General features: G+C 51.1%; 1 protein-coding gene across 2 annotated transcripts in view; it reads left to right on the top strand.

The window, feature by feature from the left end:
• Positions 1-503: 503 nt before the first annotated feature.
• MFAP3L (microfibril associated protein 3 like) overlaps positions 504-22,728 on the top strand; it is a 43,117-nt gene continuing 20,892 nt past the window's right edge. The window contains exons 1-2 of one of the 2 annotated variants that reach the window (XM_060015298.1): positions 504-673; positions 18,430-18,854. In XM_060015298.1, coding sequence (XP_059871281.1) covers positions 18,563-18,854 — 292 coding nt within the window. In that variant the 5' untranslated portion in view covers positions 504-673; positions 18,430-18,562. Of the gene's footprint in view, positions 674-18,401; positions 18,855-22,728 lie in introns of those variants that run through there. The other variant, XM_060015299.1, reaches the window with a different exon arrangement.

Below are 22,728 nucleotides of genomic sequence, written 5' to 3' on the forward strand. Positions count from 1 at the left end.
CCGCTCAACTTCTGCAGGCGCCTTAGAAAACCTGTCTTTCCTCACTGACAAAACACTACAGTGGTCACTAGAGAAAACTTAGAACCTCCAGATAGTCACAAAGGAGGAGAATAGAATCCCAAGCCCGCCGCTCAGAAGCCTCCGGTGGACGTCCCGCTCCTGAGGCTCCGCGCGCGGCGGGGACGCTGCCGGCGCGGGCACAGCGGCCGCACGGGGGCCCTGCTCGGGGTAGGTCCGGGGTCACGGTCCCAGGGCGGGCCCCGAGCCCCACGTGCGGGAACCCGGGACCCACGCCGAGTTGGCCGAGGCTGCAGCACGGCCGCGCGGGGCGGGCGCCGGCCGGGTACAGCTAGGCGCGGGGTCCAGTCGCGGGGCCGCGGGGACTGAGGAGCCGCCTCCCGGCCCTGGCCCCTCCCCCGCGGGCCGGCCCGCTGCCCCGCCCCGCCGCGCTGCCGAGAAGACCCGGCGACGACGCGCGCACTGGGCATGCTCCGCCCTGCCGCTCGGCCCCGCTGCGCTGCGGGTGGCTCCGCGCTCCCGCACACCGCAGCCCGCGCCGCCGCCAGCGCTGGGGCAGAGGCGGCCGCCGGGAGGCTGCGGGCATCGGCGCGGCTCCCGGGATGGCCATGGCTAGGGTCGCGCGGCGGCCGCCGGGGTGGCGAGGCGGCGTCAGGTTAGCCGGGCGCCGGTGGGCGGGGGCGCGGGCGGCGGGGAGCCCAGCACCGCGTGTTGGCCGAGTCGCCACCGCCGGCAACGCGGCCGCGCAACTTTGGGGCTCTCGGGCTGGAGGGGCCCGCGGCCGGGGCTGCGCGCCGGGAGGCGCCCGGATCCCCGCGGCGGGCTCCTGGGTCGCAGGATGCTGCGGGATCCGGGAGCGGCGGGTCGGGAACACGGCGTCCCAGGCTTGTGCCATAGCCTTCCCACGGCTACAGGAGCGTGGTGTCCACAGCGCGCTGCCGAGGAGCCTCCCGGCCTCCGGGGAAAGGGGACGACAAGCCGCGGCGGGGCCTTCGCCGACTCCAGGTCGCCCGGATCACCGGGCCTCAGTGTCCCCGGGACGGGGGGTGGCGGTGGTGCACTGTCCCGGGTCCGGCAGGCCCTGAGCGCGGGCTGCGCGACCTGGTGCCGCAGCGGTGCGGGATCTGTGCGCGCCGCCAGCCGCCGCCTCCACTGGAGCTCTCGGAGTTTGTCGCATTTGACTCCATAGCAAGTTGACATCGAATTGCTTCATGGCGTGGAGTAGGTAAACGTGTTTCATCGGCTTAAAAAACGGAGTAATTGCAGAGCCGATTTATTTTAAGCTCGACCATTAACCGGCCTTCCCCTCCAAAAAACTTGAGCTTGCAAGTTGCAAGATTTTTAAAGAAAGCTAGCCAAAAAGAAAAAAAATGTATGCGGGTCCATTACCCGCTCATACTGTAGAAAATAATGTACTGTGGTTGAATGGTCATTGTTTTTAAGCATACTCGTTGCAGAAAGGTTGGGTTACTGTAGCCATCTATGTTGTCCGTTACTTTGGCTTTATGTTAAGCACTTGGAAGCGTAGCGTCGCAGAAGCGCAATTTTTTTTTGTAAAGTTTTCTCACTTTTTTTTCTAAAGGAAACACATTTTTTTCTCAGTTGCTACTATGCTGAACATAGTAAAATTGTTCAAGATGAAACGCAAGATGCAAGAAAATTTATTTTCAGAAGGGATTAAGTTAGAGCAATGTAGTTCTACTGGGCGTTTAACTTTTATGGAAAATGAAATTTGAAGGTCCCACCAACGTTTCTGTTGGTTCTTAAAACATTTAGTACCATTATCACCCTTAGGATTACTGGATTTTAGGAGCAACGCAAACAATCCTTTTCCTAGTGGGAACGAGTTCCACCTCTAACTAAAGCTCTAACTCTCAAGCCAGTTTCCATAAGTACCACTTAATGGGTTCAGTTGTTTTATTTATTAAGGTTATTACAAAACATCTGGTTTGCGTTCTTCATAGACCTAGACTTTTGAGGTGCATTTGCTCTTCACTGGGTTGTGAATAGCTTTTAATGTTTGTTCTTTCGTGAGATGGCTCCAGCTCTCATTCCAGATGCTCCAGACCATTTCCCCACGTGGGGTCTGTGTCGTGCCTGTAGGTGACCGAGATGTAATAACAGGAGTGAAGTGTCCAGACAGTAAGAGCAGCAACATGATGACTCTTTCTGCAAATTAGGCCTGCAGTCCTCCATTTTAGCCAGAGTTTGGTTGGTGGTGGTCATTGCCCTAAATGTTTTTCTTAATATATTTATAGAAGAATTTAGAAGTTTGAAAAAAGCCCGACACAAATACTGAGAAATTGTGCTTCTCTTTTCTATAAAAATGCATCCAGTTCAAAATCTGCCATGTGTACTACATGTATGTACAGCTTATCCGTTACGGCAGGGCCCATGTTCTCAGGCTCCATTCCTCAGTGGGTGTTCGGACCGTCTACCCTCACCCTTGGCTTTTTGCTGACCTGGAGGAAGCAGCTAGGCCTGAGTTTCCGCTTTGTGAATGTGAAGTTTGATACAGATCCGTAGCCCCCCGCCACTTGTGGATCTGAAAATCCTACCTATTTTATCAGTGTTAGGAAAGACAATAAAATTTAACAGAAGGCGCATTTAAACACCACTCTTGGCTTTGGGAACTCCACATTCTGCTAACCTGAAACTAACAAAACCAACAGGAGTTAGGTTGAAGAGAGGTTTTATTACTGCTAATGAAGAAAAAATAGCAGAGTAGACTTTGTATTCAAATTCGGAAACAGGTGATAATCTCTCCTCTTTTGTACCTAACTGTTGCGTTCTTGCAGCTCAACTGCTGGGCACATAGATTTTACTTTTAATTCTGTGTCTTTAGGTTTCTATAGTGCATAGTCCTATTAGTCACATTGGATATTCGTGGCAAACCATTGCCTTTAAAAGTACAGCTTTGCCCATTCACGAGACCGAAATTTATTCAACTCCTTGTTTGCCTTGCAATTTAAAGATTTGAGGCCATTTAAACTTTGCATAATTTGAACTTTTTGTTCTATGCAAGAACTTCCAGATACTGAAATGTCAAACAAATATTGTGGCAAAGTTGCTTTTAACCCCCAACAAAGTGCAGTCAGATTTGTTAGATGAGAATCATTTTCTTGGAATTCAGAAATAGTGCAAATAAGGTCACTTCCCTAATTCAGCATCTAACCAAGCATTTGGGATATGGCTTGCCCTTTTCTAGCCAAGCCCAGGAGGACACTTGACAACACTTTGTGATCTGTGGCAAATCACTTTAAAGTCAGAAACAGCCTTAGATGCAAATGGTTGATTTTAAGTTTGCAGGAAGACCTCCCTGGAATCGTTAAAGGATTAAGGGGCTTGGTTGATTATGTGATAAGAACCAGTTAAGAGCTGTCAGAACTGGTTTCTAGGTTATACTCAGAAGTCCTGTGTGTTTATTGGTCTTGCCTCTGCCTGAGGCCTTTACTCATTAAAATATTCATTTTTCTTCCCCACAATCTTTTATAGTTAGGCCCCTAAGGCTGCAAAAATGAGTAAGACGCAGTGATGCACAGTCTAGTCAGAGAGGCAGGCTTGAGCACAAATAAACTGGAGTACAAAGTCAGTGCTGCCAGAGACGTGTCTTGGGTTGGAAGGGGAGGGGCCTCGTGAAAATAGTGACGTTTCTGTAGGATCTTAAGGAATGCCTAAGGAATTGGATAGGAGTCTTCTACCAGGGAAGTCCAGGCAGACCGCCATGATGGTAGTTAGGGTAATGCCCCACCACCACCAAGATGTCCACTTCGGGACTGTGCAGACGTGGTTAAATGGAGGATCTGGAGATGGAGAGGTTATTCTGGATTATCCAGTGGGCCCCGCATAATCGCAAGAGGGAAGCAGAGGTCGGTGTCAGATGCATGTGAGGAAGACTGGCTGGCCATTGCTAGCCTTGAAGATGAAGGGGCCAAGGAATGGGGGCAGCCTCTGGAAGCTGGTAAAGGCCAGGACACAGATGGCTGCCCCCCCAGCTTCCAGAAGGAGCACAGGCCTGCCAGCTCCTTGATTAGCCCATCCTGACCCATGTGGAACTTCTCACCCACAGAACTGAAAGATAACCAATGTGTGTATAAGTCAATAAACGACTTGGTGCCTTAGAAAGGAGCCATAGAAAGGTCATCCAGCCATAGACAAAGAACGGTTTGGTGTGATGGAGTCGGGCCGGGGCAGAGGAGTCTGGATTTCATCCTATTATAGATAAACGATGGGAAATCAACTGAAGATTTTTAAACAGGAGCATGTGATGGACAAAGCGCTGCCAGTTTTCTCTTCCTGAAAAAGCAGTATACAGCTAAACCCCAGGTTTCACAGGGCAGTTCGACAAAGGGTGTGTAACTAGAGGTGGTCAGTGGCAGATGGGAGTCTGGAACCAGCGTGTCGTATAATTCAGTACTCTCCATTGATCTGAAATGACATTAGTACGCATGTGTGGAATTAAGAGCTTAAGAAGACTTGTGTTCACAACTAGTAATGCAGGAAGGACGTAGAAAGTAATGCAGGAAGGACGTAGAAAGTAGAGCAGAAGGGCGAGTCACGTTTGGACTACTTTGTTTCTGTTCGTTGCCCTCTTAACAGGCAGCTGCTCTGCTGCATACACACCCGTGCAGACCAGATGTGGGCGGGGACCTGGGGGAAAGTCAGGTTTAACATAGTTACCTTGAGAATGATGCCACGTCACCTGGGCCAGCTCTGACCAGTTGGTAGGAGCTGCTTGCCATGTCATGGGCTTGTACAGGCTCAGCTGGGAAATTCTGACAACCCGTCAGCAGTGTTTGCTGGGGGATGGGCAACAGCTACACTACCAGATGCCCTAACCTGTGGGTTTAAATATAAGAAATTCAGTCATTCTCTCCAAACATATTATTCAGTCTCTCTTATGTACAAGGGCTTAATAGTGTATAAAAACATATGGTCTGGTTGAATTGACATCTCTGTGTGTCTGGAAAACCTCATCTGAAGAAATCTTCTACCTTAGTGTTACAGGAGTGGCTCCAAGTTGAAACCGAACTATATGTAGAAAAATTAGTAAGAGAGAACAGATATTTCAGACAACATGGTGCAGGAAGCCCTGCGTTGGCAAAATCCGATCCTGGGAGCAACAGTAAGACTTGATGAAAACGTATCTTAATGAAAATGGAACTGTGGATCTATACTGTTTAGCTTCCGTTTGCAGAACTTTGTAAGATTTTTACCCATACTTCCTTATATAGTGATGCAATAACTATTTTCCGCTGTACAGGACAAGGTCAGTGTAAACCGTTCTATCTATCTTGAATCTCCTCTCCCTTGGGCTCTGGGATATGGGCCCCTCGTCCTCTGAGGGTCTGTCCTCCCTGGGTTCTAACCTTAGTCCTCTCATTTTGTGGCCCACTGTGTTCCTTCTGGGTGATTTATTTTTCCTCATGACTGCATCAGTCACCCACACGCCGATGTCCCCAAATCTGTACCTTCAGATAAGCCTCTCTCATTCATTCACTGATTCATTCAGCAAATATTGATAACCTGAGAGCTTATAACCTAGCGGAGGGATGGATGTGCACAAAGACGGTTACAGTGAAAATACGAAGTTCTGGGTGAAGGTTGGGTGTCGGGGGCTACCTGGGCAGTCCTGGTTGGCTTTGAACTTGAAGGCTGAGTAGGGGTTTGCCAGATGTGTGAGAATATGGAAGGAGGCACGGTGCAGAGGTGCCAAGGGAGCTCCAGGGATGGGGTTACACAGGCAGGCGGGAGTCAGCGCATGAAGGATCACGTGTGTCCTGCCATGGACTTGAGTTGTACGCTGGTGGCGGGATGAAGACCTGGAATACGTCTGAATCGGATCTCTCAGAGTCAGCCCACTTCAGCAGCCACTTGTTTTGTGGATTGCAGGCAGGCAGGACTCGAGGCAGGTCAGCCAGGACGGGGCCCATCAGAGTGACGTGGGAGAAAGAAAGAAGGGATTAATTCCCTGGTGGTTGTCCAGCTTCTGGACAGAAGCCTCTGGGGCTTGCCAATGAGACTGAGAGGAAGTCGCTGTGGGTGGACTTTCTAATTCTGGATTTAGAAGGTAACTCTTTGAGAAGCTGGGCTGAAGTTGTCTTTGTCATCAGTAGGAAAGAAGAAGCTTGCTGAGCAGATATTTAGATATCATCCCAACCCTTTCCTTCCATTGAGGATTTGAGTTGGCTGAGGGCTCGAGGAAGACTGGAAGGGAAGAGATTGCTCCTTAAAAAAAAAAAAGAATCAGTGGATTGGAGTAGTTACCCATTGACAGCACTGGAGGTGGCAGGCTGGATTCATTAAAGCAGTAGGTCTCCTAGACAAGACGGGATGTGCCTGTTCCCACGTCTGTACCTTTCCGTACCCTCTCGAAACTAGCGAGAGCTCTGTGATATTTGTGGCAGTGGGGACCATCCCAAGTTGGCCAGCTAACCCCTTTCTCCCCTGCAAAGGGGAGGGGGGTAGGTAGGTGTACAGCCACTGTGCTTTCTTAAAGGTGCAGAGCCCACTTTCTCTGGTCCTCTGCAGGAGAAGGTATTGGAGTGAAGACTGACCGCATTCGTGTTTGCCTCCCACCCAGTCCTTCCTTCTGGGTCTTCACACCCTGGGATGGCCCGTGGGGTGGCTTAAACTTCCAGCAGCCATGGAGCTGTGCTTGCTTCTCAGATGCTGTTGTTAGTTTCATCTTGTAGATTTCTGCTGCGATGCTAAAGACCGCGCTGGGCTGCACTGCCCTGTCACTAGATGTGCTGGAGGGAAGGGTTTTGTCCTTCAGGGTTTGGACAGCCCTAGATGACTTGGTCTCTGAGTGAGTCTAGCTCTTGTTAGACTCCCCAAAGGTAACACGGCTTTCTCCATTTTAAAACACTTCTGAGGAACTTGAAATTAATTTCCAGAAAATATCTGAGCATTACCAGTCCTTTACCTGACTGGGGGCTGGGCATTTCTCCCTGTACATCGGACCCCAGGACCTATATTGGACTTGATTCCCTCCTGCCTTTGTAGGGCACCCATCCCTTCCTCCAGATTTTGGCTGTCTCCCCTCCTTCTTTCACTGGGGTAATGGATCTCTGTCGCAAAGTCCTCTTTGTCCTTGCTCCTAAGACGCCCTGGAGGCCCTCTTATTAAGTAGAACTTCTGGAGGAGTGCCCTGATGTGCCAGCGTTCTTGAGATGAGCACCCACAGCAGATCCACGGCCTGAGTCCTGCTGAAACATACTGTAGTGAAGGGTTTTGTTTTTAATTGGGAGGCCGTGCTTTATTTCCACCCCTACTTGCTAAACTAAGCCGTTACTCCTGCTGGGGAAACTGTCCTGTCTCCTTTACTCTCACCCTTCAAGACTTGGCCAGTCCCAGTGACCATTCTTTGACCTTTCCAGCTGGCCCTCATCTGAATTTCTGTGGTATTTACCCAGTAGTGCTTAATTAATGATGTATCATTTTGTATACAGGTTATCACCAAGATTGTAAGCACCTTTAGGGTAAAGACCTGGTCTTAAAAAGTTTTTTTAAGCCCCACAGCAGTTGGAACTGAAGTGATACTAGTGGCCTCTTAAATACTTGGAGTTCCCCTTCATTGAGATGACTGAGTCCTAATTGTTTTTATCACCCAGATGAATCTGACTGCCCCACTGAGAGATCGTTGAGAACACCCAGAGCGTGTGCCCAGCCTAGCAGGGCCTTCTCCCGTCAGAGCTGAGAGAAAAGCAAAGCTTCCTTCAGAGATGCTGCATGGAAACCACTGAAGCCACATTTCCAACTTCCTTCTGGTGTTTTTGTTAAGATGATTTTCCATAGTGCCACATTGAAACCCACTTAAATTGGGGGGAGGACTGACCTTAGGATATACGCATTAAACTCAGCTAGAAGATTATTCCAGTCCAACTGAATTTTGAAAAGTATTGCCCTATGCACAGAATTTTAAAATAATAATCATTCTTTAAATAATACATAATCACAGTATTTTTAAATTATCATTTTAAAATAACAGTTATGACAGTTTGGATGTTAGTGGCATTTAGCCAGTTTGCCGGGGCTGTGGTGTCCACTCCCAGGTCTCCCTGCCTCCCGTGGGCAGGCGAAAGGAGCCCTTTGGGTGGGCCCTGGGGTGATGTGGTCCTGGAGGGGCTTCCATGCACAGGTTGGCGGCTTGGCCTCTGCCTCTTTGGCTGTCATTGTAGACAGATCTGCGTGGTCCTTCCCCACGTCATAGGCTTGTGGCAAGGCGAGGCTGAGTAACATCCTCGGGTCTGTCTTGTAAACCATAAATGCTAGGTGAGTATAAGGGATGTTGCCTTCATGCTGTTAATAAGAATGAAATCAAGCAGAGTGTGAATTCAGAATCTCTTCTGACCTGTTTTTCCTGACATCCAGTTCTCAGAGAGTCTGGTAAGAACACTCGTGTGACTCGGAAACACGTTGGTCGTACAATTACACTTTGTGAAAATGGGCTGGTAAAGGAGGGAGAAAGAAAAGGATTTTAACTACTCTCGGCAGTTACTGAGCATATTTTCTCAAATAGATGAGATTTTATCCTGATGAAAGAAGAAACCCTGGGTGATCCAGTTCCTCTGCGGTGACTCTGAGTGGCCTTCATCAGACACCAGCAAGACAAGGAATGAGGGATGGTTTTGACGCTGTGAAATATAAATTCCATTTCAGCAGCCCTAGCAATGTACATTTCAGGTGTAGAAGAGAGTCACGTAAACCTCACTCACCTCGCAGGCCCGAGTCCTCCAACGGCGGATCCTGTGGCCCCCATGGTCCCCCCCCAGGTCCTGGGCCTCTGCTCCCAGGTCCACGTGGGAGCACCTGCCTCTCCTGCAAGGGAAGGATGTGCTGTGAAGACTGAGCTCTGGGGAAACCTTGGTTTATGTTTTAAAGTTAGGTGTGTGGTAAAGAATGGACACAGTTACCTAGAATTCCTAAGAAATGGGTGGAATTTGGAGGAAAGCAGGGCCAGTGTGGATGCCCAGTGAGTTAGTCAGCTGTTTAAAGGAAAGGACCCAGAGGGGTTTAAGCTCACCCAGTGGGTAGCCAGGTGCTTGCCATGAGGGGGGCGGCAACCCACGTGACCACGAACCACCCTCGTGACCACGAACCACCCTCGTCTGGGACAGAAGCCCAGCCCCCGGGAGAGGGAGGGGGGAGCACACCGACTCACATCACACAAGGGGGAGGGTGCTGACGAGGTGACATTTGAGAGTCAGAATGGGGGTGTGCAGGAGCCTTGCCGGCATCCCAGGGGCTCGGACCTGAGGAAGGAATGGCGCGGGCGGCTTCCCGCGAGCCTGGCGTCTTCCGGGGTTAGCGGAGCCCAGGTGGCTAGCAGGGAGCGAGAGGGGCAAAAAGGTCAGAAATTGAGGCTGGGAGGCAGCCAGTGAGCAGATATTGTAGTGGCCATGGGAAGACCCTCTGGCTTTATTTTTTTCTTTTTATAAATTTATTTACTTATTTTTGGCTGCGTTGGGTTTTTGTTGCTATGCGCGGGCGTTCTCTAGTTGCGGCGAGCGGGGGCTACTCTTCGCTGTGGTGCGCAAGCTTCTCGTTGCGGTGGCTCCTCTTGTTGCAGAGCACGGGCTCTAGGCGCGCGGGCTTCAGTAGTTGTGGCACGTGGGCTTCAGTAGTTGTGGCACGTGGGCTCAGTAGTTGTGGCCCGCGGGCTCTAGAGTGCAGGGTCAGTAGGTGTGGCGCACAGGCTTAGCTGCTCCGCGGTGTGTGGAATCTTCCCCGACCAGGGCTCGAACCCGTGTCCCCTGCATTGGCCGGCGGATTCTTAACCACTGCGCCACCAGGGAAGTCCCGGCCCTCTGGCTTTTACCCTTCAGTGAGGAGCCCTGGGAAATGTGCATTGCGCTAACTAAAGAGTGTTCCTGGTGTGTTTTCCTTGAGGCCTCCCCACGCACAGGCCACTACCAGACATTTACAAAAGTACGTAACGAACGCCTGGTGCCCAGGATGGCGGCAGGTATTTGAGCACCAACCACACCTTTCTGTAGTTCACATAGAATTTACAGAGAATATGTCCGGTCACAGCATCGCCAGGATAACAGTGATACCCCCAGGTTGCAAGAGCAGTTGCAGGGCCTCTCTGTCAAGCATTAGCAAGCGAAATGGAGCTGGCAGGGCCCGGGCAGGGGCACAGCAGGGGCTAACTCCGTGGTGGGCCTTGGTCTGAAGAGGGGGCGCTGGGTGGTGTGGCCACGGCACCCGGGTCCTCACCGCCGTCCACGCGAGCAGCGAGGCTCTGTGGTGGCGCTGAGCTCGCCAGGGGTGGGGCTGAGGGAGAGCCCTGACCCTGCCGCGGGAGGAGGGTCCCTCCCCGCAGCCCCCAGCCACCCCATCCCGCCTGCGCATACAGGCGCCGCTAGGGACCTGAGCTGCTTCCCCTCTGTGTTGAGGTGAGGCATCTGGAGGGTGTGGATGGAGGTCTAAAGGCTTCAGGAGCTGGCGCCCTGTTGTACAGGATGGTGGGAACACTCAGGAAGGTGCAACCCCGGCAAAGGACAAGTCCCCACGTGCTGTGTGGTACCCAGGCCACTTCCTGGCCATCCACCAAGTCCTGGACAGCTGGCAACCTGGTGCTCTGCCCTGACTGTTCCCTGCAGGGGGACCTTGGTCTGGACACAGACACCTCCCTGTTCGTTCCCTCCACAGCTCAGCCACACCCCTGCTCGTTGCGGTACAGGATGGTGGATTTGGAGGAGAAATAATCAATCATCCCTTAGGGATGGCTTCTGTGGAAAAGGGCCCCCCTCAGTGCACACAGTGCCTCACCCTTGGCAGTTGGGAGGTGGTCTGTGTACAGGCAGGTGGGGTTGAGAAAGGGGCTTTCACTGCCACGGCCTTAAGTGTTTACGGCGTGTGCCAGAATCCGCGAGAAAATCTAAACTCGCAATCGCGTTGGGCCTAAACATCATATTTAGGAAGCAGGTTAAGAATATTGGTCTCTGATTTTGGCAGTCGGGGTGGGGGGGCGCATTGCCCCTCTGTCCAGGCAGAACGCTGGCCTTGCGAGCAGGCAGCCGGGGGTCAGCGTGTCCATCCAACATCGCCCCAAGACATCGAATCCTCTGGCCACTTTTCCAGGCCAGCCTGTTGATACGTCCAGGCTCCCATACGCCCACCAGCTCCTGTCTGGCTTCGCTCTGGACAGAGGAGCTTATGCATGAACTACATCAAGAGCGTCTCGGGAAACGGGCTTGCAATGAAATTACAACAAGAATTGAAGGTTGGCTGAAGTTGTGCTGTAGGTTAGCCCGTAAGAGAAATTAACTGCACTAGGGTGAAAATATGTATCTCCCTATATACACGTTCCAAAGAGTAGGGAGGATGTTTGGAAAGGACAGTTTTTTTAAGTGGAGTTGGGAGATGCTGGACAACCTATCTAGTGGTAGAGGCGGGCAGAGAAAGACAAGCAGCCCCAGGTGCTTCTGGACCAGCTTCAGGGCCCGTATAGGATCTGATCATCAGAGTTTCAAGGTAAGAGAAAAATGCCAACACAGCATCCTCACCTTTTATCTGCATCGTGATGTGTTTCAGGAACAGGTTTGGTAGCACAAAGGCACCGTCCACCAGTGCATGTGTCCCATCTGTATTCAGTTCCCAGGTTTGGCTTACTCCTTGGACCGTCAGATTCCTGAGGAAGTATCTCTCTGATCAATTAAGAATTTACATTAATTGGGCCCGAAAGTGTTTTAGCCTATTCATTTAGAATGACAATTAGAAGACGTTAACTACACCCTAAAACATCAATAAGCTCTTCTAAAAGATACGCTTGTGATTAGAATAGTCCTCTGTGCCTGTCTCAACTGCTAGAACAACGAAAAATCGCCTTTACGGAATGAGAGGTTTTAACGTGATATCAGGCCTGACATGGGCGTGACGTTGTATCCTGGTTTGAAGCCAATAAATTGTGTGACCTTAGGCCAGTTGCTTACCTTCTTTGGTCTCCCTTTCTCATCTTGTGTAAAAAAAAAACGCCTTTGAGAAGAGATACCCAGGTTCTTCCAGATCTACTCCTCTTGTTCTGTGAACAAACCCATGTGATGGGACCATTTTTATCTCACCTGACAATAGTCATTGTCTGTAGAGGGAAGCCTTTAATACTCTTCTTTTTCTCTTTCTCCTTTTCTAACCATTATATTTATGAGAGCTTTATCTTACATGATTCTTACTTTTAACCAGAAAAACGTACCCTGTGGAAAAACTGTTGAAGCTCTAAGAAGGGTTTCTTCACACGATGCACCCATAGAAAATAACCTATTACTCAGATGGCATCTCTGGGCCTGTCATTCATTGTTAGGTCTGAAAAACAGTGATTTAAAACAGATCCGTTTTTGAAAAGTAGGTGCCTTTTGTGTATCGGAAAAATAGAGGCCTGAACATCAGTGTAGTTGGTAAAGTAGGAATGAGACCTTTTGTTCTCGCTCCTTCTGAATTGTGCAGTGAGCTTGCCGACCTTGTCTGGAGGTCACTCCCCCCGTTACCTGTGGGCGCGCCCCATCCTTGGTGTTATAGGCCCCCCCTTGTTATCCGGGCGCTCTGCCTTTCCAGCCCCCCGCCTTATGCACGTCACCAGTGATGCCTAATGCACACCTTTCCGCGAGTGTGTTGGGTCCTCTCTAATCACCGTTTCCTCTTATAGGGTCAGCTTCTGGCCCCGGCCCCCTTGGTGGACTCCTTTGTAATTAAACCGCTGGGTCACTTCTTGGAAGAAAGGTCTTCCTGGGCTCTCTGCCGCTTGGGTCTCCTGTCCTGTACCATGTGGATCCTTGACCCCTCTCTGATGGGGCGGTTGCCACACTGTCCTGTAATTATTGATTGACTTTGTCCTCCTCCTTGACTCTTGGGTGACAGGGGTGAGGACCGTGTCTTCCCTGGGTGTTCCACACCCCGGCAGTGTGCCTCGCACAGGGAATCTTCTCAGTTACAGTGTAGTGGTTTGGATTGGTGCTCGGTGCTTCTGAACGTCACCTAAACAGGATGCTCTTCATGCTTTCATGTAACTATCACCATCTGAGTCAAGAGTTACCTTTGTGTGGTTAGAGACATCAGGAGTCCCTGCCCAGACAGATTCTAGGACACATGTCGGGAAGAAAGAAGGCCCAGATGAACCTCTTTCTGTAGCGCAACTTTGGACATTGAGATAGAACTTAGCTGATTTAGAGCTTAAATGATGTGATGCTGGGCTACAGTCACCGTGGCAGGAACGTGCTTCTTCCACAAAGCTCTTCATCTTTGACTTTGGATTCCCGTAGCCCATGTTCAGACATCACCTTAACTACCTAAAAACTCAAGTTAGGGGAGAAAGAATGGCCTGGTAGAATTTTGTCATTTTTCTTTAACATTGCCAAAGAAAATCTTTTTTAAACCATGTTTGTAAAACAGGTTAGCATAGGTAGTTTTCATTGATTATGATGCATGGGAAAGGAAGTTGCAGAAAGATATCTGTAACTAGGGTGGCCGCAGCTGGCTACCCCTTTTGAACGTTAGCATCTACGATGTAATGAGCACATCAGGCCCTGTCCATTCCACCGGAAGTTGAGATTTCCCACCTCGCCTGATGAGTAGGGACCTATCAAGATTGTGTCTTATCTAAAAGGTGGCGCCTGTGCCCGTCACATCATTTACGCACAAATGAAAAATGGTGATAACTCTTCGTAGATTTTGTGACAAAACCCCATTCTGTGAAGTATAAAATTATTCATCACAGTTGATGGGGAAATGCCAGCACGAATACTGCCAAGAAAAAACAATCCTGTACGTTCATGTAGTTCAAAACACCCTGAAACAAGAGGCCCTTTTCCTTCCAACTCCAGAAATTCATGGTCAGTAGTCATGTTTTATTATAGGTGCAGAGACAGCAAATAAGCCTCCACAAAGCATTTTATTAAAATGCTTTTAGATAAGATGCAATTGTTGGAAAGTAAGAAAGGGGTCAAGTTAAAGAAAGGACATTTGATGCTTGCTAAGCGTTTTCTCTTTTGTTTCATTCGTTTAAAAAAAAAAAAAAAAAAAAGTCAAGTATTCTGTGAACGTTTTCCCAAAGGCCCTGAGCAAACATGTGAACCTTAACAATTTGTCCATTGTGGCTGTCCCTAAACCCCGGTTTGGGAATCTGTGGCCTTCGTTGTTGTATTTTGAAGGACTGCATTTTAAGCCGCCGGATTACAGTCCTCGTGGTTAATTCTACAGTGGCTGAAATGTCTTTCCCAGCCTGACAGTCTTATCAACTGAACTTGTCACGGTGCTGTCTGCAGAGTCCGACAGGCTGAACAAAGTACGTTTGTTTCCCCAGCGTTCAGAGGGACGCGATGTCTTTATGTCCTTCTTGCACCTCCCTCCCCTTGAGCAGGTGCCGGTGGATCCCACCCCAGCGTGGCCACAGGGCAGGTATGGGAGGGAAGCAGGACCGTGGGCGGCCGAGATGGAGGAAACTCTGCAGAACTGCGCCGAGTCCCTGCCCTCCACGCGTTCTCCTTGTTACCGAGCGGATGTTTCCCCAGCACGGAACTGGGAAAAGGCAAGGGCCTGGGTGGGAGGGGTGTCAGGAGGCTGGCACAAGCTGCATCTGCCCCGGGATGGGCGGTGGGACTCCTGGAGGTGGGGAGGGGAGCTGGGCTGGGCCTGGATGCGGCCAACAGCCACTCCCGGTCTCCCAGCACCTGCACAGTGCATTGAATTTACCTGTCTCTCTCCACAAGGGATTGTAAGGGGACACGGCCTGTGGCTTGTTGGGTTCCTAGCGCCCCCAACGCCCCCTGCCGCCCCCAAGCGCCTGGCGGTGTGCCCAACAGATAATAAATACTTTTTTGAGAATCTGAACTGAAAGGACACGGCGTGAGACACGGTGAATTCTTTACCAAAGCCTGTTAATTCGTTAGTGCGCCTTTTCAAAAATGAGTGCTTTCTTTTCAAAAATGAGTGTTCACAGAGAGTTTTAGAGTACAAACGCTTGGCTTCCAAACAGCGCATAGGCGACGTGTTCTGCTTTCGAAGCACCCCAGTGACTTTTCAGATGGAAAAGGAGGGGAGGGATGAGTCAGCTCTCCAACGTGCCCGCAGCAGAGGGGAAGCCTCTCCCCTCACCTGGTCAGGCCTCTAAGCGAGCTCGTGCCATTTCAGAGCAGTCGCTGTGTGTCCAGCCCAGAACACCCACTGACGTGATTAAAAGATGACAGCACAGCCGTCTCCCCTTCCCTTTGTCCTGGCTGGCACCGTGTGTTGGAAAGGAGAAACCATGTGGCCAGCCTTTGTTTGAAAGCAGCTCTGATTTACACACCTTAAAACCCACTGTGGGGCTTCCCTGGTGGCGCAGTGGTTGAGGGTCCGCCTGCCGATGCGGGGGGCACGGGTTCGTGCCCCAGTCTGGGAGGATCCCGCGTGCCGCGGAGCGGCTGGGCCCGTGAGCCGTGGCCGCTGGGCCTGCGCGTCCGGAGCCTGTGCTCCGCAGTGGGAGAGGCCACAGCAGTGAGAGGCCCGCGAACCGCAAAAAAAAAAAAAAAAAAAAAAAAACCCACTGTGATCTCCCATTTGCTGCATTCTCCCTAGTTGTGGGAAAAAAGGTCACAGTGTATTTACTGCACATATTTATGAGAACCTGTCTCGCTCACCGACTTGTTTCTGATCCTCCCTGAGGTCCTTGGTCGGGCGTCTGCCCCGGCCTCCTGCCAGGGAGTGAGTGTCCCCAGGCGCTCGCTGCCCACAGAGCTCATGCTTCTCAGACCTGAGTCCCACCAAAGGAACCAGTGCCAGGAACCATTTGTCATGAGTTCTGGTGGTGGGATGGTAGTCATAATGTATTCAGCAAAACCAAAAACAAGGTGTGATAACAACCTGAAATAAGAATAAACTCGAGAAGCGTAGTTTCAGTAAAGGACGCTTTATATGCTGTGTTAGTAGTTTTTATTTTTCAAGCTGAGCAATGCATGCTTGATGTATATTTGATCATGAATCCTTGTTAACAGTCCTTACGTGGTAAGTCCTGGGCCGGAAACACCCAGGCCATCGGGGTGGTTGGATCCGGGTGGGATCCCAGTCGCTCTCAAACCTGAGGCCATGCTCTTAAGCGTTCTGTATGGCGCAGGTCAGCTTTCCTGCTAAAAGGAAACCACAAGATGAGCCCAAGTACAGAAAACCATTGACAGAGCCACGGCAGGGTGTCTGTCATGCTCCTCAGCCCTACAATTCCTACTGGGAAGTCGTGTGTGGGCCGCCTTGGGCAGGAAGGCACCCGGCCCCGTGGGGTGTATGTGTGGAAGGCTGTAGCTCTAAGAAAACCCGTGTCTTTCCGACTGAAGAAGTCTGTGGTCTGAGGCTGCTTTATCACCCCTGGTACTTCTTCAGTGTTACTGTCCACACGCTTGAAGTGATAATTTCTGCTTTTGCAGACAGATTCATTCGTTCAGCAATCCGTTGGGCATGTAAAGTGTCAGGGACAATTTCAGACTCTGTAGATACCAAGAAAGTTGAGGCAGACAGTACGGTCAGGGTGACATCGGACTCGGGGCAGGCATTGGCACTAGTGGGACAGCAGGAAGAGTTTAGTGATGGAGTCACTGTGTTTGAGACACAGTCCGCTGAGAGAGGATGGTCTTTTCTACAGGTGGTGCAGAAATGGCTGGATGTCCGTGTGGGGAGATCCCTCCCTCACGCCGTACACAGAAGTAACTGGAATGGGTCCGTGGCAAAACTGAAACTGGGAAGGGACACAAGGGAACTTTTGGTCGTGATGGAAACATTCTATATCTTGTTTATCGTGGTGGTTATGTGAGTGTATAAATCTGTCAAAGCCTATTAAAATGCATACGTAAAATGGGCACTTTTTTAATTTGTAAATTATGCCACAGTAAAGTTGATCTTAAGAAAGACAAATCATATCCTGTCCCTTCCCTGCTTAACATTTTTCAATGAACGTCAGCTAAAATCCAGATTCCTTACTCTGTCCTCCAAAGCCCTAGGTGATCTGGGCCCATCTCGTAGCGCCCCGTTTCCTTTGGTTGTCGGCTCTTCCTGGAATGCTCTTCTCCGGGGTCTAGGCATGGTTGATTCCCAAAGAGCCCTCAGCTCTGGGGCCACCTCCTCAGTGAAGTTCTCCTGGATTGCCAGCTGTCACGGAGGACCTGGCTGGGGCTGGCGACCGTCCTCTTATTCTTGTGGTCACGTCATGGGTGTAGGATGCCCACCCAGTCCTGCTCCGGTCTCCAAGGAGTAGGAGCTGGGATGGCAAGCGATGGGTGGATCGCGGCTGGGCGCTGGCAGAGGGATTGTGGCGGGAGAGTGAGAGCTGAGGGTGCAGGGGGTGCAGTCCATGTGCCCGGGTGTGGGCAGGGGGCGGAAAGGAAGTGAGCCAGCTGGGTGAGAGGGAGAACCTGAGGAGAGTAGGATGGCCAGGAAGCCCAGTGAGGGGACTGAGAAGGTGGGGTGCAGGGAAAGACGGGTATTGAGAACTTCAGAATGAACTGGAACTTCAGAATTTAGAATTTGGAGAGAAGAAGGGTCCTGGGTGTGGCCGTGTGATTAGTGGATGAAATGGAGAGTAGAGGTGTAGGTGAAGGTTAGATCCTTGGGTGAAGAAGTGCAGCCACCCGTCATGTCACCCCCTGCATCCAGGGAGGCAGGTGAAGATGGAAAGCAAGGCATTCAGCGAGGGATGAGGGCAGGTGGCGCGGGTCGCCCGGAAGCTCCAGGAGCCGGGGCAGTTGCCTGAAAGGGGAAGGGGGTGTCCTGTTGGGGGTGAGGGGGACACCGCCCTGGTTCTGGGGGGCCCTTCCGATGTGGCAGAGCCCAGGTGCTCACTGCAGGAGCTGGAATTCATTTCGGCCAGCAGAGAGGTTAGGAGGGCCCAGGTGCACCACCGGTGTCCACGACGGGGACAGGTGAGGGATGGGAGGAGGCCTCGAGGTGCGGGATGAAAGAAGCAGGGGTCAGCTTTTTTTTTTTTTTTTTTTTTTGCGGTACGCGGGCCTCTCACTGTTGTGGCCTCTCTCGTTGTGGAGCACAGGCTCCGGACACACAGGCTCAGCGGCCATGGCTCACGGGCCCAGCCGCTCCGCGGCACATGGGATCTTCCCAGACCGGGGCACGAACCCATGTCCCCTGTATCGGCAGGCGGACTCTCAACCACTGTGCCACCAGGGAAGCCCGGAGTCAGGTTTTGAGCCCCAGGAAGTCGTGTGGTACAAAGTTAACATGTTCCTGCTAAGAGTCATATGTTTCAGTAGCAAAAATAACAGACGTGTATCATCACGATTTCCATGAATATTTGGAACATCTTCTGAATTTGTGTGCTATTTAAAAATTACACAGATGTGTACTTTAGCTGGGTTTCTAACATTTTATAAATAATCCTTTTAAAGTATGGGCGCTAACATTTCCGTGGTTTTTTTTTGTTTGTTTTCTTTACAGAGGTTCTTAATCCAGAGCCAACTCCATGGACCCAGGCCGGGTTTGGCCCTTGGCCTGCTGTGAGCAGGGTGTTGTCTGCTAGAAGACTCCCCTGGCCCACCTGCTCTGGTGCCTTGCAGAGCAAGCGAAGAGGATGGACGGAGTGACGCGCCCTCTGCCTGTGTGCCTGCTGCCTTCTGCGTCCTTGTTAATCCTAGTGTCCACTCTGGCGACTGCTAAGAGTGTGGCCAACAGCACTTTAAATGGCACTGACACGGTCGTGGGCTCAGTGCCCGTGGTCATTGCCAGAACCGACCATATCATCGTCAAGGAAGGGAACAGTGCCTTGATCAACTGTAGCGTGTATGGCCTCCCTGAGCCCCAGCTCAAGTGGTATAACTCCGTGGGCAAGCTGCTGCATGAGGACAGCAAGGACCGAGGGGCAGGTAGGCTGTTCAGTCGTGTCCCGTGTCAGAAACTACGGGGAGGGACTTGGGGGCCGGCACCCTCAGTGTCCGTTGTTCTTAGGCAGATCGTTTCAACATCTCCTTTTGTCTTATTCTTCTAAGGCAAGAGAGAGATATCCAAGAAGTAGATATCCTTAAGGGTTCAAAGCAGTAATGAATTCATTCTTCCACTCTTGACTCAGAAGACAAAACGCAAACAGCTTCTCCCCTCTAATGAAAGTATCACAGTAACGAAAATATTGTATGTATTGTTTGAGTCTTTTAAAAGGCCTCTTGGAATGTTGCAGTATAACGCATACAGGATGTTGTAGGGGTGGATGTAAAATGGATTTTCCTTAAGTATATGTTCTGTGTATATGGGAGTTTTAATTTGTCTCAAGGAACATAGCAGTTGTCTATCATTAAAGGTCAGTTTAATGCGTGCACTGTGGGTTTAAAGGTCACATCTTTTGAGAGCAGTCTCTGTGCAGCTTCTCACCAGCAGCCAGAGATCGTGTGTGCTCCCGGGGACCCGGCTGAAGTTTCTAGACTGTTGGCCGGGGGGGAGAAATAACCCGTGGCATAGGGGCAGTGCTTGGCTTCTCGTGAATGAGTTTCTGGCCAAAAGGTGCACATCCCCTTCCCACGTACCAGATCGCTTCAGGAAGGACTGTGGCCGGAGCGGGGCACTGTGGGCCCTCAGGAGTCTACATGCTTCCTATCTCAGGTGTGAGAACCAAGCCTGATTGATTGACCTGAAGGCCCGGGATGTACTTTCTGAGCCTCTCCAGTAATGACCTGGCAGGTGGGGGTGAGGGTGAAAGGACCCGGATCTGACCTAGCAGCTGCTCCGTTTCTGCCGCCCTTTCCCTCGTGTACCTCCCAGCCCACAGCCCTCTAACCCCCAGAAGAGTCTCTGCCCCAGGAAGGCCTGCATTGCTAATCTCTTTTCCTCATTTTATCTTAATCGCTCTGAAAAAGAGCAGAGGCTGGGACTTCCCTGGCGGTCCAGCGGTTAAGACTTCGCCTTCCAATGCAGGGGGTGCGGGTTCGATCCCTGGTCGGGGAGCTTAGATCCCACATCCTGTGCGGCCAAAAAGTAAAAACGCAGAGCAGAAGCAATATTGTAACAAATTCAATAAAGACTTTGAAAATGGTCCACATCAAAAAAACTTAACAAAAAAAAAAGAAAGCCCAGAGGCTAACACTGCGTCTCCTTAGGTGCCGGGTGATGGGGTGTCTGACACGTCCAGGCTTCGGCTCCCAGTCATGCCCCGACATGCACTGCCTGTGCTGCTCCTTACACGGCCGTTCAAGGCCAGGCAGCGTCATGCAGCTTCTCCCCTCTAGTGCAAGTATCATGGGCACGAAAATACCATGTGTACGTTTGCATGCTTCACCTGGCAGAGGGGAACTCCCTCCCCACCAAGTAAAACGATGGGACCGCAGAACTTTCCCATTAGAAGGGACCCTGGAGACAGTGCAGTCCCAACCCCTCTTTTATGTGACGTTTCCCCGGTCCTGTGGTCATTAAGTGGCTGTGACTGGACCGTCCGTGCTGACAGTGGGCAGATGGGACGGCGCAGCCCCTTCCTCCTACTGCAGGACAGGAGGAAGTGACGTCACACCTGTGCAGGGGCAGTGACCATGGCAACGTGTACACACTCAGGTCCCTGGACCCCACCGGGTCTTTCTGCTGGGCTGGCCTCGGGGAGGATTCTCGGGGGACCAGGGACTCCAGACCGAGCCTGCGGCTCCCGTGGGCCCGGAGCAGAGGTGGTCCCGGGTATAAAGAGCCAGGGTGGGGCTCTGAGCCCTGTATCCGGGAGAGGAGGGAAGCGTGGGAACAGAGTGGGGCTGGGGCCTGGACCTCAACCGTGGCTTTGTGAGGGCTGCCTTGGAGTCGTAGTGGCCCCGCCAGGGAGATTGCGCGAAGTCTTGATGGTAGGGGTCCAGCCTTGGCAAGCGGCCCCCGTATGTCGTTTCTCTCATTGGGAGGTTGGCAGAGCCGGGGTCCCCTGGGCTCACTTCTCTTCCGTCCTTGGGCGCCGGGAGAGGAAGGGGCAGACACCAGTGCCTCGGAGACAGAGCCTGGGTGCAGGGCGGGGCATCAGAAGCCTCTGGGCATGCTTGTGGCCAGTGGCTGTGCTGAGAAATCCGTTGGCTGTTCTCAAACCTCGTAAGGAAGACACACTGTGGAGTTTGTAAAAGAACTGGTGATTCTGGCCTTTGATGTTCCAGCTCAGCTTTGGTAGTCACCGTACATCGTAACAGGCATTTCAGGACACAAGTAACACGGAGCAATATTCAGAACAACCAGGCAAAACAGGGGAAACGGCAGAACGTTTATCCTCATCATAAAATACATGCATGGTGGTGCCACTCGAGGACCCGTGGTCTCTAAGTCTCCGTCTCTGACAGGAAGATGCCCACGTGCTAACCAGGATGTAGATTTCTGTTTCTGGGCTGATTGGCTAGGAGTTTGAATGCAGCAGTGTTAGTAACAAGGAGGTGATTGATACAGCGTGGAAAATGGTGCTTCTACGTAGGAATGTTACCTGTGTACACAGTAGACCACTGCTGAAAGCAAACAAAATGAGTGTAATTCCCGTTAGCAACCACTCCCGTTGACTAAGCCCTCGTACCACGTTGCACACCTTGTTTCTGGTCCTTCCAGTGAGTGTGAGAGTTTGGTGGCCTTGGTGCTCACACATCCAGATGAGAAGCGGGTGCGTGGTGCCCACTGTGCCCACCAGCACCTGCTCGTCCTCCCGATCTTGGAAGGCAAGGGGTGGTGAAAGCCTCTGACCAGACGGAGTGGATGAGAGGCTGATGGTCGCTGCACCAGCCCCGTCACCGTCACAAAGAAGCAGGGTTAGGACCCTGCCATGATCTGCGTACGAGGCGTGCACACACCCAGGTGTGTTCAGAGCCGTCTGGCGAGTTGCCCACCACGGGTGCTCTGTGATTCCAGGAGGAGTTTCGTTTCTTGTTGGTGCTGAGAAAGTGAGACGGCTGTTCCCGGTGCCAGCCCCGCGGGCCCTAGAAGGGACGGGCTCTTTCCTGTCCCTGGCAGGGGCAGCAGCTGCTTTGCTTTGTGTCCGTCGTGTTGTCACTTCATTCCCACAGATGAGGAGAGGCTAATGTGTGAGCTATTTCCGGAGGAAGACTTTTTTTGGAGTTCACCGAAGGACACGTTTGGGGTGGTCCACCAACCATGTTACAGAAATAACCCACAAGTCCAATAACATGAGGAACCACAAATGGCCACAGAATGTCCTGTTTTCAGTTTTCCTTTTGCTGGAGGTAAGTAGGAATATATAGGTGCCAGAAAGTGGTTCCCTGTTATTTCAGGTACCAGTTACCCAGTGTATTTTTGCTGTAGCTCCGTACTCTGACTTTAAACCATTGAAACGCACGTTGGCACCTTTATCAGATGATAAATAAACATTTCAAGAAAGTCAGCTTTACAGAAATAGAGACACAGATATACAGGACAAACTTATGGTTACCAAGGGGGGAGGGGAGGGTGGGATGAACTGGGTGATTGGAATGGACATATACACACTACTACGTATAAAATAGGTAACTCATGAGAACCTGCTGTTTAGCACAGGGAACTCTCCTCAGTGCTCTGCGGTGACCTAAATGGGAAGGAAATCTAAAAAAGGGGATGTATGTATACATAAAGCTGATTCACTTTCCTGTACAGCAGAAACTAACACAACATTGCAAAGCAACTATACTCCAATAAAAATTTTTAAAAAATAAAAAAGTCAGCTTTGGAAAAGGCACAGGCCTTTGTAAACATGCCTGGTTCATTAGCAATTAACTTGGAAATTCTTCCTTCAGGAGAGGTTTTAGACTTTTCCTG

This window comes from Delphinus delphis, chromosome 6 (genome assembly GCF_949987515.2).
Source record: "Delphinus delphis chromosome 6, mDelDel1.2, whole genome shotgun sequence".
In the NCBI taxonomy this organism is placed as follows: domain Eukaryota; kingdom Metazoa; phylum Chordata; class Mammalia; order Artiodactyla; family Delphinidae; genus Delphinus; species Delphinus delphis.